Source organism: Halichoerus grypus, chromosome 11, assembly GCF_964656455.1.
Source record: "Halichoerus grypus chromosome 11, mHalGry1.hap1.1, whole genome shotgun sequence".
NCBI classification, from domain to species: Eukaryota; Metazoa; Chordata; class Mammalia; order Carnivora; family Phocidae; genus Halichoerus; species Halichoerus grypus.
The window spans coordinates 3503995-3520622 of record NC_135722.1 but is presented as its reverse complement, the minus strand read 5'-3'; the positions used below and the strand labels follow the sequence as shown (position 1 = coordinate 3520622).

Genomic DNA, 16628 nt, shown 5'->3' with positions numbered 1-16628 from the left:
GGGTGCAGCAAGGTGCCTGGACACAGCGCCCTCGCTGGAGCCCCCTCTCAGGGCCCACCCCACGCTTGCCCGCCCCTGAGCCGGTCCGCAGGTTTTGCACGATGCACGCCTCCCCTGCCTCACCCAGTCCTGGCTTTGCTTTAAAATGGCCGCAGCCCTCTTACCCATTTTTCCATTTGGGGGTTCATCTGTGGGTTTTGGGGAACACGGGAGTTCCACTGAGAAGGTTTGAAACCTCTTTTCTCCAGTGAGGACGGGGGGGCCAGGAGAGGGACTTTGTGGCAGGTGCCTTGGGGGTGTGAGCAGCATCGGTGCACACATATTGGCAAAGACAGGCACTTGGGAGCCATGGATTGTGCTGACTCTGCCTTGCGAGGTGCGGCCGCAGAGCGAGGAGGCGAAACCTGCGTTCCCGGACGGCTGCTCAGAGCGGGAGACAGACACAGGCAGAAATAAGCATAGCCTCACAATGAACGCCGTCGTGTCTGTTGGAGGGCAAAGGCAGTCTTCCGAACGAGGCCGCAAATGAAACCGTAGGTCACCAGCTCAGCAGGGGGAGGGTTTCCAGCAGTGAGCACTGTGTCGCACTAGGGAGGTGGTGAGCGCCCTGCCCCGGGAGGCATTCAAGCTGTGTTGGAGGACCACTTGCTGGGGCTGCTGATCTGTGTGGTTCCACTGCCTGCCCTCGCCTCTCTGGACCCTGTGTCTGCCGGGCACCTCTGAGCCCCCCACTGCTCTCTGCTCCTCATTCTCAGCCTCCCTGGCTTCCTCAGGACCTCAGCACAGGTCAGCTGTCCCCTACCCCCCAGCCTCTCCGGTCTGGGCCCAGGAAGCTCCCAGCGGAAACAAAGACCTGCTGGCTGGGCGCACAGCCTCCTGGGTCCCTGCCCCGAGCCGGGAAGGCTCACCGGGCAGCCCACTCGAGCCCCCAGTGGAGCTCAGCTTGTCCAGGCTGCCGGCTTGACACTTGGGTCCGAGCCGATACTCAGCCAGGTGAGCTCTGTACCAGGATGGGCGGATACAGGGAAGCGGTTAACGGCGCCGCCAGGTTCTGGGCCGGACCCAGGTTCAGACCTCTTAGCCCGTCACCTAGCAGCTGTGTGACCTCAGGCAAGTGGCTTTGCTCTCTGGGCCCCAGGTTCCCCATTTGTAAGATGGGGGTAATAGTGCAAGCCGCCTGGAGCAGTGCTGGGGCCCCGAAGGCGTCGTTCCTTGTGACGTCCTTGGGGCCGTGCCTGGTGCCGGCGGTCACGTTGTGTTAGCTGTTACGTCGCTTCAGTGAGCGCTTGCTTACTGGAAATGTGAGAACAGCCTGGACCGAAGGAGGCTGGCGCTCAAATATAACCCTGTGCTTAGGGGCCTGTGTCGGATATGTCCCTTCACCCCGTCTGGAGGAGAAGACCCGCTTCCCTTAGCCGAACCCTGCGCTCCGCCAGGCAGCGTGCTGAGCATCGTAGGTGCGGTGACTCCTTAATGCCCCCAGTGACCATAGGAGGTGGATAGCTTTATTGCCCCATTTGACAGATGAGCAAATCGAGGCATCTTTCCCAAGCTTACACCAGAACTGAGAGGCAGAGGCAAGACTCGAGTCCCAGCACTCTGGTTCCCCAGGCCCCGTGCTCGGCCGCTCGTCCCTCCTCCCTCTGCCTACACGGTTAACCGGCTCTCGGTGACGTGCCTGCTCGACTTCTTACTCCTGACGGATGACCTGGACGGCTTCCCCATCTGTCCCCAAACACGCCTCTCTCCCCTCCGGACCCGCACCGAGGGCTGACTGTGTGTCAGACCCTGGGCGGGAGCCCTGCAGAGGTGACCACAGCGACGTCCCAGTAGCCCTGGAGGGAGGGTCGGTTGCTACTCTCCGATGAGGACACTGCGGCCCAGAGAGGGTGTGGCTTGCCCGAGATCACACAGCCACCAGATCTCTAACAGACCCGACAGACCCTGCCCAGCCCGTCTGCTTCCCAGACCTAAACTAGCGCTCTGGTCACCTCTCTCCCTGTGGATGTGTTCCAAGCTCTGTTCTGCGCCTTCCTGGGGGAGCAGAGGGTTTCCTGGAGCCCGTCGTGAGGGGCTGGCCGGCAGGGACGCCGCTCAGCCAACCAGTACCACAGGGATCTCGTCAAATGCTGTGCACCTGCTCCTGGGTTTGTGCTTTATTGAGCACCTACTGTGTGCAGAACAGCCCTTCCCAGCACCCCGTCCTTGAGAGACAAACGTGATTCCATCCCCCCAGGATGTAGGGAAAGGGGCAGATCTGTGCCTCTGCTGGTTGGCCCCCACACACACCTCCTCTAGCTTCACTTCCACCCCAGGAGACAACAATGCACCTGTCTGTCAAGCGCCGAGTTCAGTCCACACACTCTCATTTGGGGGAAAAAAATAACAAAAAAGCCGAACAGCTCCCGTGAAGCACTTCCTTTAGGAAAAAAGGAGCGTATTATAAATCAAGACAGAAGCAACAGGAAAGAGCCTGCGGGGCTTGGGAGGTGGCGATGTGGTCCAGGCCCAGCCGGCAGGGAGAGGGGGACGCCCCCTCAGTCCCCGGTCCCCACAGCTGCACAATTGCTGTCAAGCATAATTAGCAGAGATCTCGAGGTCGGTTTCCTTTAAATCCCTTATTAGTGATTTGTTCGTATCCCTCCAGGGGATCATTTTCCCACTGGTATGTCTTCTTTCCCGTGTCCTTTCTTCTCCTGTCCTCCAGCGGCTAACGTTTCCGCGGGCACAGTGCCAGGGCCCTGGACCGGCTGCGGCCTGCAGGGGGAGCGGGCGGGGTGACCGCCCCAGGCTCCAACCTCACGTCCGCTCCCCAGTGGGGTCCGCCGGCCCGGGCGCTGACACGTGGGTCCCAGAGACGCCAGCTCGCTGCCGCCTGCGATGTATGACGTTTCAAAGCCTCAAATAAGGTGTCACACAAAGCAACTTTGAGCCCCGTTTAGCTATTTGCTGGGATCAATTTTCTGAAATTATGGCATAATAATGGGGTTTTAATGGCTTGTCAGTTCCGTGCAGAACAAAGGAGGTTGTTTGATTTGAGCCCGGCTGCAAGAAGCTGCAGGAAGGTGGCTCCGACCTTAAGGAGACGGTAGAGGTGTGGCTGAAACCCCTCCCGGGGCCGTGCCCAGCCGAGCATCCTGAGCCAGGTGGGGGTGTAGCGAGAGCTAGTCTGAGGTTCTTGCTGGAACTCAACGGCCAGTGGCAGCTCACGAGTGAACTCTTGTTCGGAGGGTACATAAGGAGGGTGCCTGGTGACCCAGAGAGGCCTTGGTGCCTGAGCCCTGTCTCTTCCGAGAGCCCCTGCCGGTCCTGCAGCTCCCAGGGGGAGGCATCTCTGGTTCCCCCTCGGAGGAGGAGATGTGTGCGGCGAGCAGACGCTTGGGGTGTTGGGAGCCAGAGGTTTGAAGCTGGTCTCTCCTCTCGGGGATGGCATGTCAAGGAGGACGCGCCCCCGGGCTGGCGGAGTGTGAGTGGCCGAGCCCTGCCTGCCCCCAGGGCTCCGGGCGCGGGAGTGGGTGGCAGAGGTGAGACAAGACAAGAGGCAGATGGAGGGAAGTAGGACAGACGATGGCTAGGTCAGCGCTTCCAGACCCTTGCGTGCGTACCACCGGCCTGCCGGGCTTGTTGGGAATGCAGACTCTGTGGTGCCCCCAAGTGCCGCTGCGGGTTGGCCCGTGGGGTGCCCCGGCCTGTGCAGACGGGGCGCCGGGGGCTGCGGAGGCCGGGTGGTCATGTGCCCGAGCCCACACCTGGACGTGATCCAGGGTCGACCCAGAGTCCGGCGCTCCCACCTGCTGCCTCTGAGCTGCCCTACAAGAAAGTGTTTGTCTAACATTGTGTTGTTGAGACAGATATTTGAGGAAAGAAGAATTATAGCTCAACCACCTGCTTCCGCCCTGGCCCGGACTTCCTTGTAGGTGTCTGTCTGTGCTCTGCTGCCCGCTGGGCTCTGGATTCGGGGGCCCCGGCCTTGTCTCTGGGGCCCCCTTGTGTGGTCATCGAGGCTGTTTCTTCTGTACGCTGACCAGGCTCTGCACACAGCTTGCCCTCAGTGGGGGGAATGCCACCACCCCGGCCCCGGCCAGTCCTGGCACCGGACCAGCTTTCTGCTACTTGTTAGTCAGTCACCTGATTGCTCAGAGCTTCAGTTTATGCATCTGTAGAAAGGAGTGCGTTATCCCTACATGGAGGGCCTAAGGCTGGGGCGGAAAGAGGGGGCGTGCAGAAGCAACCCGCCGGCAGGGCCTCCAAGGAAAACGAGGAAACCTGCAGGACCCACCGCCGTCCACGTGGTTGGTATGGGGGTGGGGGCACAGGAGCACAGTTGCGAAGGACGGACACACGGACGCTCGCGCTTCCTCCTGCCTTTACCCAGCCCCGTTGCTCATGATGCTTTTTGAGCTGAGACGCGGGGCCTGCCCCCTGGGCTCAGCATGAGCCTTCACATCTCCGCTCCTGCTGGCCAAGCCTGAGCTCCGTGACTGGACCCCTTTACTCCAGAGCAGGCGTGCAGACTCGGTGCCACGGAGTCCGGCAGTGGGGCGTGGTGGGGTCTGTGGCCAGGCGGAGGAGGTGCCCCTGAACCGTGACACAGAGAGGGTCTCTCCTCCGCTCCAGCCTTCCGGTACCAACGCTTCCAATTTTTAAAGAAGCAGAAAATTAATTATTTTATATAACAGATCTTTATTTCTTAAACACAATCAAGCCAAACGAGGCTTGGCCGTGTACCACCTCCACTCCTGGCCACCGGGCTCCAGTCTTAGTCCTTGGCACAGATCCCTCTGGGAGAGGGTCCCCGTATCTGCCTTAAGATTCACAGTGCACATTCTAAGCAAGCGTGCCTGGGATCGAAGAGCGGCTGCCCAGCTGTGGGACCTTGGGCAACATAGTCAAACTCTGTGCCTCCCTTTCCTCATCCATTAAATGGCAATACAGGTTTGCTCTAATCGTCAGACTGCTTAGTATGACTGTGGTTATTATTCCCTTAAAGAACATCAAGTATCCGTACGGAGGGCCGGTCAGTACAGCGGTTAAGTGTAAGCTCTGGGGCCAAATGGAATTCGGCTCAGATCCCAGTCCTGCTCTTAACCTTCAGTTGATCTCGGGCGTGGCATTTAACCTTCTGAGTCTCGGGGGTTGCTTGTAAATCCATGAGCAGAAATCATCCCTACTGCATAGCGTCGTGGCAAGGGTCAGGTTGCCCACGTCCACGAATCCCGAGCAAGAGCGCGGCCCGTGGCAAGCCCTCATAAGGTAGCTAGCTGTGTTATCACACCGCGGGCGGGTGAGGGGAGGGCAGGTGGCTCTGAGATGGAGGTGGGGATGGGCCCGCCAGGGAAGGGGGAGGACACGGGAGGCAGGGACAGGGCAGGTAAACAGGCCAACCCCTGGGTATGTGCAGTCAGCCCTCCCGCACCTTCCCACTCTCGCTCGGCCCCAGGACTGAGAAGAGGTGCTGCCCGGGGCGGCAAGGCCAGGACAGAGAGAAGGCGGGAGGTGCCTTCCAGAACAGGGATCAGGCCAACCTCTTCCATCCACTGCGGTGGCCGGAGGACATGTGGGAGGAGGCCGAGGAAACCCCCTCGTGTCCCGCTCCTTGGGAGGTGGTGCGGCCCAGACCAGCCTGCTCCCGGGCCCAGCTTCTCCACGGCGGGCATCTGGCCCCGCTGCCGTGCTCCCCACGGCACTCCTGCTCGGTGCCTGTCTGCTGAGTGCGCATTTGAACCCCGCGGAGCTGCCTCCCTGCTCCCTTGCTTTCCCATTTCCCGGCAGATTCTGCCAACGGGAAGGCCGGTGGGAGGTCAGAGGGCGACCGAGGGGAGGACCAGCGCACCGCTCCCCACCTCCCCGTTTCCCGGCCTCTCTGGCGGGGCCTTCGCCGAGCCCGTGGTTCTGACACCCGCGGGAAGGCCCTCGCTCCGCCTGGCTCCGGTGTACCGTGTCCCGGCACCCGGCACCGGCGCTGGCCTCCTGCTGTCCCTAATCCCCGGCCCTCTCTCCATCCAACCCGGCTTCTCCGCTCCTGCACGGCCGGGGCGGCCGGTCCCCAGGATTCAATCACCCCCACTCGAAAGACCTAGAGAGGCTGCTGTTCCCTGGCCGGCCCGGCTGGCTGGGCGGCTCATACTTCGGGTGCGCCCGCTGTCCCCAAAGACAGGCGATCTCAGGGGCCCTGTTGTCACCTCTCCTTCATGGGGAGGGGGGCGATTCGGACCGACGGAAGCCCTCTGAGCCCAGAGATGAGCCAGACTCAGATGCACTTCTTGCCCGTTCTAAAGCTGCACCCTCTCAGTGACGGACTCTGCTGCTGGGCGGGCGCCAGACCTCATCTCGTTCCATCTTGACGCCACCGCTTGTCAGACAAGCCGTTCGATTACTCCTCCCGTGACTGTGAGGTTTCAGTAAGATCAGGTGACAGCTCTTCCAACGATGTGGGCACCTACCCGCCCAGGGGCCCTGAGCTCTCTTTAACGATAGCACCGCACCTGTCCTGACCCCCCACGCTCAGCCTCTGCCGATTGTCCCTCGGGCCGGGGGAGCCTTAATATTCACCAATTCGGCCAGTTGCATCTCCGTGGTTGTGTGCTCACAAGAGCCGTTCATCCATCCGGTGAGCACTCCTAGCACCTGTCTGTGCTGGGCCGTGTGCCGGGAATCCAGATGGACGAGGCGGCATCCCCGCCCCACACACCAGAAGGGCCCCTGTACCGGGAGAGGGGACACACCATGAGCGAGCGAGGTCCCAAGAGGAGTCAGGTTTTTTCCTGATACTGAGGGGGATGATCGGGGGCTTCCTGGAGGAGGCAGCATTTGAACTATGTTGAGTCTATTGAGGATACGAAGCAGGACGTAGCGGCTAAGAGTACAGCTCAGCAGCCAGACTGTCCGCGGGGATTTGAAGCTTGAGTGAGCAGCCTTGGCCCATGCCTCGGCCTTTGTGACCTCAGGACCCCCACTTGTGTCCTGGGGTCCTCAAGATTGATGGAGCAGGATGTTAGGAGCACGAGCTCTGGGACCAAGCTGCCTGGCCCCTCACCGGCTGGCTGAGTAAACTTGGCCGGGACTTGACCCTGGGCCTCAGTTTCTTCATCTGTAAAATGGGAAGGTGAGTGTCCCTGTCCCGTGGTGTCTGCAGGAGGGCAGAACAGGCGGACTGGTGTGAAGTTCTTGGTCGGGCATGTCAGATCACGGGCCGGACGGTGCCGGAGACGAGAGTGCCCTCCTGTCCTGGGTAACTTTGCTCTTCCTCCTGCCTACAGCTGCCACCTTCATGGAGCACTGGAAGCGGAAACAGATGCGGCTCAGGTACCACTGGGACCTCACGGGCTTCGAGGAGGAGGAGGTGAGCAGGCTGGTCCCCGCGCTCCCTGTGCCCTGCCCCGTCCCCCCGGTACTCAGTCGCTGGCCGCTGCCAGGGCGATCTTTTGGGGGTCTGCTGGAGTCTTGGATCTTGAAGCTCCTGTGGACGCGTGCCCAGACTCCCCGCGTGGACCCCTGCACATCTGGCGCAGCCTGGCGGGTCTGGGAGGGGACCGCTGCCACCCCCAAGGCCAAGGCCCCGAGGTGGCCATCGGCCTTTGCCCCGGGTGCCACGCCCGCGCCCCAGAGCCCGCTCTCCGCCTGCAGTCGGGCCTGGTGGGGAAGTGGGAGCGAGGCCTTCCTAAGAGGAGGGCAGCCAGGTGCTGCGTGTCTCTGTGTGCCAAGGAGAGGGGCGTCCAGGAGCGAGTGGCCGTCGGGCTGGCGGGGGGACCCCGGCCCCAGGGCCCCTCGGGAGAAGCCTTGCCACTGCCCCACCCCCAAACCACCAGCTCCAGCCGGGATTCCCGGGGGTGGGAGGGAATAAGGAGGAAGACAGCCCGCGGCACAGAGCAGAGCCGTCGGGGGTGGCCCCCTGGCCTCTACTTACTTTTATAGAGCACATGCTTATTTTTTATTTTTTTAAGTTAGCTCTACCCCCAGCATGGGGCTCAAACTCTCAACCCTGAGATCAAGAGCCGCACATTCCACCGACTGAGCCAGCCAGGTGTCCCCCCCATGCTTTTTTTTTTTTTTTTTTTTTGAAGAAAGCTCTTGGGCACTTTCATCGTGACATGGAAATCTCTTCCACTGATTTTTTTCACCTTCCTCTTGTATGGCCCCCCACGACACGTGCCCTCCTGGGACTGAAGGGCCGGGCACTCGTCCACCCAGGAAGCCAGTGTGCAGGCTCTGTCCTGACGGTGTCGTACATGGACGAGGGGGCGAGTGTCTGCCACGAGAGGCGCAGCAACTTAGTGACGACAGATCTCAGGGGCCAGGCTGCAGAGTCCCATCCCGAATTGCCACCACCCTCGCTGTGTGACCTGGGGCAAGCCTCTGGGCCTCAGTGTCCTCGCCTCTCCTAGTCCTCACTCGATGGGGCTTGAGGGGCTCTTAAAGGGTCGGTAGGTCAGGAGCAGGGCCCAGCAGCAGCCGATGCCCCAGACAGGTCACCCAGCTAGCCACCTCCGGGCGCAAACTTCATCCACAGCAGGTCCCGCTGTCCTGATCCACAGGTGGCTGCATCCGCCCCTGCCCACCTGCAGCAGCTCTTTAGGGGTGTGGCCGCGCACAGACCCCGACGCTCTGCCCCCAGGGCCCGGTCTGGGTCAGCCATCCACCTGGCCAAGCCGCCTTCCCTGTGACTGTTTCTATTAGAAAGATTCGAGTAGAACAAAAAGCAGTCATCTTATTATTTTAGAAGATTTAGAATGTCCTTTCCACCGTGTGGTCGGGGCGGGGGGGTCCCCTTTGTTTAACCCCCTGGGAACCCATCCCAGGATCTCCTCCCCGTGACGGCTCAGGCTCTTGGTTTCGGGGTGGTGATCAGAGCCGTTGGACATGGGTCCCTGGCAGGCCCCAGTGAGTCCCCCGAGTGAGCCTCCTGCCCCCCGTGGCTGGCCAGGGCCTCCTTGGGGAGCTGGTGACTGAGGGGAAGCCTCCCGGAGTCTGACCCCGGGGCTGGTGCCCAGCGCAGAGGGAAGCCTGTGTCCAGTGGGCCGGCCTATGGGCCCTTTCCCTGAGTCTCACCCATCACGCCCTTGGGGGGCCTCCAAAACCCCACGAGCTGCAAACGTGACCCGCGCAATGGTGACTTCAGCCGGTCCTGGTTCCCCACGTCCACCTTGTCCCTTGTGTCCATCCACCTTCTTCTTAGTTCTTAAGAAAATGATCTCTAGAGGATGCAGCCTATTTCTTACAAAAACAACACAAAGTAATGAAATCTTTTTGTTTTTGTTTTTACGTCCTGGTTCCCCGAAGGAGGCTGTCAAGGTTTGGATTTTTTGTCACTCCTCTATCTTCCTGTAGCCTGTCTCCCTGGGAGAGGGGCCTTCTCGCACACTGACCCGTCTGTCTGTGCCGCGCAGCTCCCTGCAGCTCCTCCACCACGGGCAGGGGTCTCTGCTTCCTCCCCCACCTCTGGGCCTCTCGTATCCCTCGTTCTTCTGTTCCAGCGCCCTTCGCTGACCTGCTCTGGGCTCCCCCGAGGCCTGGCGCCTCTGGTCTGCTCGTGCTCGCTGACACTTACTGGCATCTCTTCGACCCCCACGGCTTCTGATAGAACATTCTCGGGGGCCAGTTCATGGCTGGGTGTTCACCATGAGAAAGTGGGAGGCTGGGCGGGCAGCAGCCTCACACAGACTACCTGCCTCTGGGAGACGGATGCCAATGGGCTGGGGTTCCCAACCAGGGAGAGAATCCTAGACAGGCCGTGGACGGGGGGGTTCTAAATTGGAAATGTACAAGCAGCCAGCTACGAACTGCCCCCCAGAGGGTGCCCAGGGCCAGTGCAAGGACTGAATTTGTCATGTGTGCTTATGTTGAGGGCCTTAGACTCACACTTAACAAGTCTTCTTGTTGACTTGGTTTCTTCACAGGACCATCCCAGAGCCGAATATGAAGCCAGAGTTTTGGAAAAGTCACTTAGGAAAGAATCCAAAAACAAAGAGGTATGGTGGCCATTGCCAGTTGGCTTTCCCAGCAATAAAACATTGTATGCACACAACAGTATAGACCAGGGCTCAGCAAACACTATGTGCACACAACAGTATAGACCAGGGGCTCAGCAAACACTGTGCACGCAACGGTACAGACCAGGGGCTCGGCAAACAGTATGTGCACACAACAGTATAGACCAGGGCTCAGCAAACACTATGTGCATGCAACAGTATAGACCAGGGCTCAGCAAACACTATGTGCATGCAACAGTATAGACCAGGGCTCGGCAAACACTGTGTGCATGCAACAGTATAGACCAGGGCTCAGCAAACACTGTGTGCACACAACAGTATAGACCAGGGGCTCGGCAAACACTATGTGAACACAACAGTATAGACCAGGGCTCAGCAAACACTATGTGCACACAACAGTACAGACCAGGGGCTTGGCAAACACTATGTGCACACAACAGTATAGACCAGGGGCTCGGCAAACACTGTGCACATCAGTGGTATAGACCAGGGGCTCGGCAAACACTGTGTGCACGCAACGGTATAGACCAGGGGCTCGGCAAACACTATGTGCACACAACAGTATAGACCAGGGCTCAGCAAACACTATGTGCACGCAACAGTATAGACCAGGGCTCGGCAAACACTGTGTGCACATCAGTGGTATAGACCAGGGGCTCAGCAAACACTGTGTGCACGCAACAGTATAGACCAGGGGCTCGGCAAACACTGTGTGCACGCAACGGTATAGACCAGGGGCTCGGCAAACTCTGTGTGCACGCAACGGTATAGACCAGGGGCTCAGCAAACATTGTGCACATTAACAGTATAGGCCAGGGGCTCAGCAAACACTGTGTGCTCATCAACAGTATAGGTCAGGGGCCAGCCCCCAGACAGGGGCCAGAGCATAAATATCTGAGTCTACAGGCCTCTGTCACAACTACTCAATTCTTTCAGTAGCTCGAGAGCAGCCATAGACAGCAGGTAAACAAATGGCCCTGCTTGTGTTCTAATAAAACTTTATCTATAAAAACAAGTAAGGGGCCCGGTGTGGCCCACAGGCTGAAGTTTGTCCAGCTGTGCTATGCGTCTCTCTTCTTGATCTGTCCTGAGGATATCTCAAACCTCAGCCAACATTTCGCCATCAAGAACCAGGTAGCTTTGCAGCTTTTTCACAGGACACTTGACATTTTATTATGTCCACCCCTTGTGTTTGATGTTGAATTGTTTGCCGACCTGGTCTGCCCCACCAGGTCCCTGAGCAAACGGCCAACTCCTTGTTTCCCTCAGAGATGTGGGAATGAGAGGGAAATGTTTTGTGATGTTCTGAAGATCACCATCTTTTTATAAGTGATTTTCTTTCTCCCCAAACCTCTCATTCAAATTGGCTGTCTTATGTTCACGGCCTAAATTCTGGCAAACCTCTAGAGGTTTTTAATGAAGGTGTTTTATATGCCCTGGGACAAGCATGGAGCACCCTGGCCTCCGGCAGCCTCTACCGAAGGCTGGGGAGGTTTGTGTCAGTCCTTGAAGGGTGGGAAACAGACGCTCCCTGAGCAGCCTCCCCACCCATGTTCACATTCACACCTCAGCCTCTGGGGCTGATCAGGCAAACCCCTGGGTTTATCTTTCTTATTACTGTGGCACACGGGCAGGGTTTGCTGGTTCCAAGTGGCCAAGGATTGCAATTGCCAAAATCCCATCTGGGGGATAGTGGGTAAACCACAAACTCCCTCTCCAGCCCCAGCTCCTGGGACGTGGCAAAAATCCAGCTTCGTCCTGCTGCAGCCAGGAAGGGGGTGCACCTCCCTAAACAGCATCTTAAGAGTCTGAGTGGGACTCAAGGCTGCAAATAACAACAAAGCATGAACAGCCGCCCATCTCCGTGCACGCCGCCTCCTGAGCAGGCACCCGGCGGCCTTGGACCACCCCGTTAGACCCTCTGGACCTTATTCGTCCTCCCAAAGGGAAAGGCGTGGACAGCACCGCCTCAGAAGTCCTGCAGGCCTCCCCTGTGGGCCACTAAGACCTGTGTCCAATGCGGCATCCTCTGCCCCCAGCCTGTGTCAGGATATACGGCCCCTAAGACAGTCCACCCTGTGCCTTTATGGGCTCCTCTTCGCGTGAGCACGGATGAGTATTTCATTCTTCCCTGAGGAGAAAAAGGCTCTGTGACACATGTCGGTCCATTTAAATCCAGACCCTAACCAAGCCCAAATAGCGCATCTGGCCAGCCGTGCCAGGCGCACCCCCCAGACTCTGCCACCCCACCTCTCGGCTGTGATTACCAGAGCAACAAGGGTACGGGGTTCCTTTGTGCAGTCCTCTGGGGGCGTCTGGCGGGCCGTACCCCTCATCTCCTCCTCTGTGTCACTTGGCTCCCAGCTTTAGTTTTTGGCTTTAATTTTTCCCCTGGCAACGGCACCCAATTCAATTGCAAAAGAGGAGACCTCCGCCTCAACTGGCACGTGAACCTGCACTTCTGGGCGTGGCGTCCTCCGTGTCGGTGTGATACGCACCCTCGCGATCACAGTGGCCACCTCACGGGGGCGGTTCAGAGCCCCGCCAGGCCTTTCCCGGGGGGAGTCGGCCTCAAAAGCCCTGTCTCCGTCCCCAGACCTTTGCGCCCCCCTTCCTTTAGAACGTGGGCGTCTGCCATCTCCCATGGGTTTCAAACACCCGCAACCCGTGTCGGCCTTGGCGGCCAGCGCAGCGAGGGCGGGCCCGCGGCCACAGGGACATGCCCGGGCCCCGCGGCTCCCGAGCCTCGGCACGCGTCACCCCACGGTGCTCTCTTGTTCCCTCCACCCGCCCTCAGAAGCGCCGGCATATTCCAGAGGAGTCAACAAACAAATGGAGGCAGAGGGTTAAGACCGCCATGGCGGGGGTGAAATTGGTACTTTTCTCTTTTGGGGGCAACGCGAGTCTTGACTGTTTGCAGACGATCAAAGTCCATTGTGTTTTTTCCTCAACAAACCCTGAGTGTCGTATTATTTTTTTAACATCCACGTCCACGCTTCTTTGCCTTCCCGCCACACCCACGGAGCCGCGACGTGTGCCGAGATGTCACTGCATGGCTTCCGTGGGCCCGTGGGGGGAGGGGAGCTCGTGAGACGTGCTTGTCACGCCTGCCTGCGCGTGCTTCTCGGGCTTCCCGCTGACACGCATGCCACCCGCCCCTGGAATGAGTGGCCTCTGGGGTGCCGCCCTCGTCTGCGTGCTCTGTCCTAACACGTGCATCTCCCCGTTTAAACATCCGCCCCTATTCGTTCTGGAAAGATCATTGCTACGCAGCAATCGGCGTTTTAACTTGTAACGCTAGTTGCTTGTTTCAGCTTGCCCCGCGCAGGAAAAAAATAACTATTATGGTCTGGGTGGCAGAGGGCAAAAAGATCTCGGCTCTTCCAGCCTTCAGGCGAGGCTTGGGCCGGACGCAGGCGTCCCCCCAAGGCGCGGGGCTAAGGGTCGGATTTAGGAAAGCGTTTGGCACTGTGATGCCAGGGACACAGAGGAGTCACGTTTGCAAACGCGTATTGCTACTGTTCCCTGGCGTCATGTGATGGGTGATGAGACCCCAGACCCTTCCCTGGATGCTAGATGTGTGCTTTCACTCGTCACCTGCAGGCGTGTTTTCGTAAAGGTGTTTCTGAGTGTTTGTTGTCCGAGTCGTGCACCCGCACACCCTCCCACGCGCACACAGACTTCTCTCCACCGTGATGGGTCCCACCAGGTGACCCGACGTTGTTTCGTGTTGCAGACAGACAAGGTGAAGCTGACCTGGAGAGACCGGTTCCCAGCCTACTTCACCAACTTGGTCTCCATTGTCTTCATGGTAAGTTCCGGAAGGCTGAGGTGGGACAGATCAGGGCAGCCCATGGGGAGACGGTGTGCTGCCCACCTAGACCAGAGTCAGATGTCAACGTGACACTGGCTCTCATCCTAGGCTGTGGGGTAGGGGGAGGTTCCACTAAAATGGGAAGGGGCCAAGGAGTCTGCAGGGACTCCAAGGTCTCTGTGAAAATGACCGGCCCCTTGTCCAGCCTGGGAGCTTTAAGTTAGAGTCCCGCATGGCCCCCCAGTCCTGTGGCCTGGTACCCAGGGCCTGGGGTTGGCCGCCGTGAACCAGGGCCTGAGCCTGTGTCTCCCTGAGCCCTCACAATCCCGATGCCACCCCCTCCTGCTGATGAGGAGACAGGCCGCAGGTCTGGCCCCTCTCCCCGGGCCACCAGGTTGGAGGTGGTGGGGCCAGGCGCCAGTCAGGCCTCTGCCCCGAGGGCCGCACTGCTCTCTGCGAACTCCACCGGAGGCGGGGGCTTGTCTTGGTTTTCCCTCATGGATGAATCAGTCACAGCTCTGCGCCCCTCACTGCCCCCTGCCAGGAGCTTCATTCGCTGAGCAAGTACTGGTTGAGCACCTACAATGCTCCCCCCCATGTTCCTTGTCCTGGGAACGCCAGGGTGAACCCACCAGCCAGACCCCTGAGGCCCTTTTAATCCAGAGGGGGCATTGCCCACTGGAGATCTCGCCTGTCGTGGGGGCGCACCCGCCCTCTGGCAGGAAGCAGGGGACACCCTCCTTACTGAGTCACCTCGCGGGCCGGCCTCCCGTCTGTATGTCCGCGTGCTGGCGTGAGGCCGGGGTGGTGCCGTCCCCTGGGAGGGGCCCCTTGGCAGGAGCGAGGGAGTTTCCAAGGAAAGCCGTCATTCCCGGAGCTGGCCAAGGAGTGTGGTCAGGGTGTGGCTGGGCTGGCCGAGCTTCCTGAATGGGGTGTGGCCCCCATCAGGCACCCACAGATGTGGGCAGAAGCGGAGGGACCAGCCCCAAGTCTAAAACAAGAGCTTTCCTAGACTTCTGATGGCTGCAGTCTCCCCCGGGGCTGAGGCAGCCACGGCCTTTCCAAGCCGTGACCTGAGACGCAGCGCAGGCCCACGCCACAGCAGGAGCGTCCCAGGAGCCGTGAGGGACCATCCTAGCAGGGCAGGGCCTGCGCTCTGCACCCCAAACGGGAGGAAGTCACACAGGTCACACAGGGACTGGAAGGAGCACGGAGCCTGGCCTGTGCTGGAGTCGGGCGGGAGTGACAGCCCGGCACAGCCAGCCTCCGTCCTCAGTGCGTCCTGGGGTTGGGATCTGCCCGCGTCCACACCCCAGTGCGGGACTGTGTGAGGACGAGGTCGTCTCCATGAGTTAGGGCCTTTGAGGAAAAGGAGAAGAAACCCAGGCAGACAGACCGCTCTGCACAGAATAAACTCCAGCCGAGCCAGAGCCCACCCCAGTCTCCCAGGTAGCCACCAGCCCGAGCTTTATGGAATGTTCTGGTCCACCAGTGGGTTTGGCCAGATGAACGATGAGCCAGGTGTGTGGGTGGTTCGTGAAGAAATTGGGAGAAGGGGCTCCAACTGTCTGTCCCAGCCAGGCCTGCAGCCCTGCCCACGCCCACCCGCCTCCAGAACAGCACTCCTCCCGCTCAGGGCCACCCATGTTTTGGGGAGAACCCCTCCCCGCCAGAATCAGCCTGACTCAGTCCCTCGGGTTTTGGCCACTCGGTGCCCTGTTGGAGTTAGGGGGCAGGAGAGAAGGCATGGTGCCCTGCAGCAGGTGACAGCAGAGATCCTGGGCATGTCAGAATCGGTGTACTCACCTGGTCAATCCCAGAGCCCCGTCCGTGTTGGAGCCAAATTGCTGCAGGGTGGGGGGGAGCTGGGCTCACTGGGCTCAGGGGCTTCTGATCGGACCTGACCGGCCCTTCTCCCTCTGCAGATTGCCGTGACCTTCGCCATCGTCCTGGGAGTCATCATCTATAGGATCTCCACGGCCGCTGCCTTGGCCATGAACTCCTCCCCGTCCGTGCGGTCCAACATCCGGGTCACGGTCACAGCCACCGCGGTCATCATCAACCTGGTGGTCATCATCCTGCTGGACGAGGTCTACGGCTGCATAGCCCGCTGGCTCACCAAGATTGGTGAGTGTGCCTCCCTAGCGTGGGGCCTTGGGCTGCTCACTTACCTTCTCTGAGCTTTCTTCCCACGAGAGCTGAGTACATGGTCACGTGCATCTCACTCCTTCTAGAGGTTCCAAAGACGGAGAAGAGCTTCGAGGAGAGGCTGATCTTCAAGGCTTTCCTGCTGAAGTTTGTGAATTCCTACACCCCCATCTTTTACGTGGCTTTCTTCAAAGGCAGGTAGGGACCGCGGTTACTGAAACTCACTGTGTTTCCCACCTTGTTCCTCCCGGGGCAGTAGAAGGCTCTCCTCCCCATCTCCCAGCAGCTGGGAGGCCCTGGGCCCAGGGCAGAGCATTCAGAGTGGCTCCCACTAACACTGAGCTCGTGGAGGGGCCTGGCTTCCACAGGGGGGCCAGAGCAACGGGGACCCCCTCAGTAGGGTGGGATGGATGAAGGGGATTAGGGCCCCAGGAGTAGGTAAAACGGCGCAGCCATGGCCAGCCTGGTGTTCCAGGCTAGTGGTGGGGTAAACTCCATGCCCGGACCCTCTGAGCCGCCCTGGGCTTGGAGGGGCTTGTGGTCCACCCACCAAGACTCCCCATCACCGTTCCTGCCTGGGGCTAGCAGGTCTGATCCCAGAACCCCTCCGAAGGCTTCTTCCTCAGCATCGTGATTTAGTGGCCATCCTCCCACACCAGGGCCCCAGAGCCCCCCGA

The 16628-nt window shown here is 59.7% G+C and overlaps 1 protein-coding gene across 12 annotated transcripts in view; it reads left to right on the top strand.

The window, feature by feature from the left end:
• The window catches only part of ANO1 (anoctamin 1), a 140609-nt gene that overhangs the window by 104616 nt on the left and 19365 nt on the right, over positions 1-16628 (top strand). For 5 of the 12 annotated variants that reach the window (XM_078057663.1, XM_078057657.1, XM_078057656.1 and 2 more), the window contains 6 exons: positions 7260-7354; positions 9897-9968; positions 12787-12864; positions 13726-13800; positions 15729-15930; positions 16038-16149. In XM_078057663.1, the coding sequence (XP_077913789.1) occupies positions 7260-7354; positions 9897-9968; positions 12787-12864; positions 13726-13800; positions 15729-15930; positions 16038-16149 (634 nt within the window). Of the gene's footprint in view, positions 1-7259; positions 7355-9279; positions 9292-9896; positions 9969-12786; positions 12865-13725; positions 13801-15728; positions 15931-16037; positions 16150-16628 lie in introns of all 12 variants that reach the window. The other 7 variants (XM_036099576.2, XM_036099574.2, XM_036099579.2 and 4 more) reach the window with 5 other exon arrangements.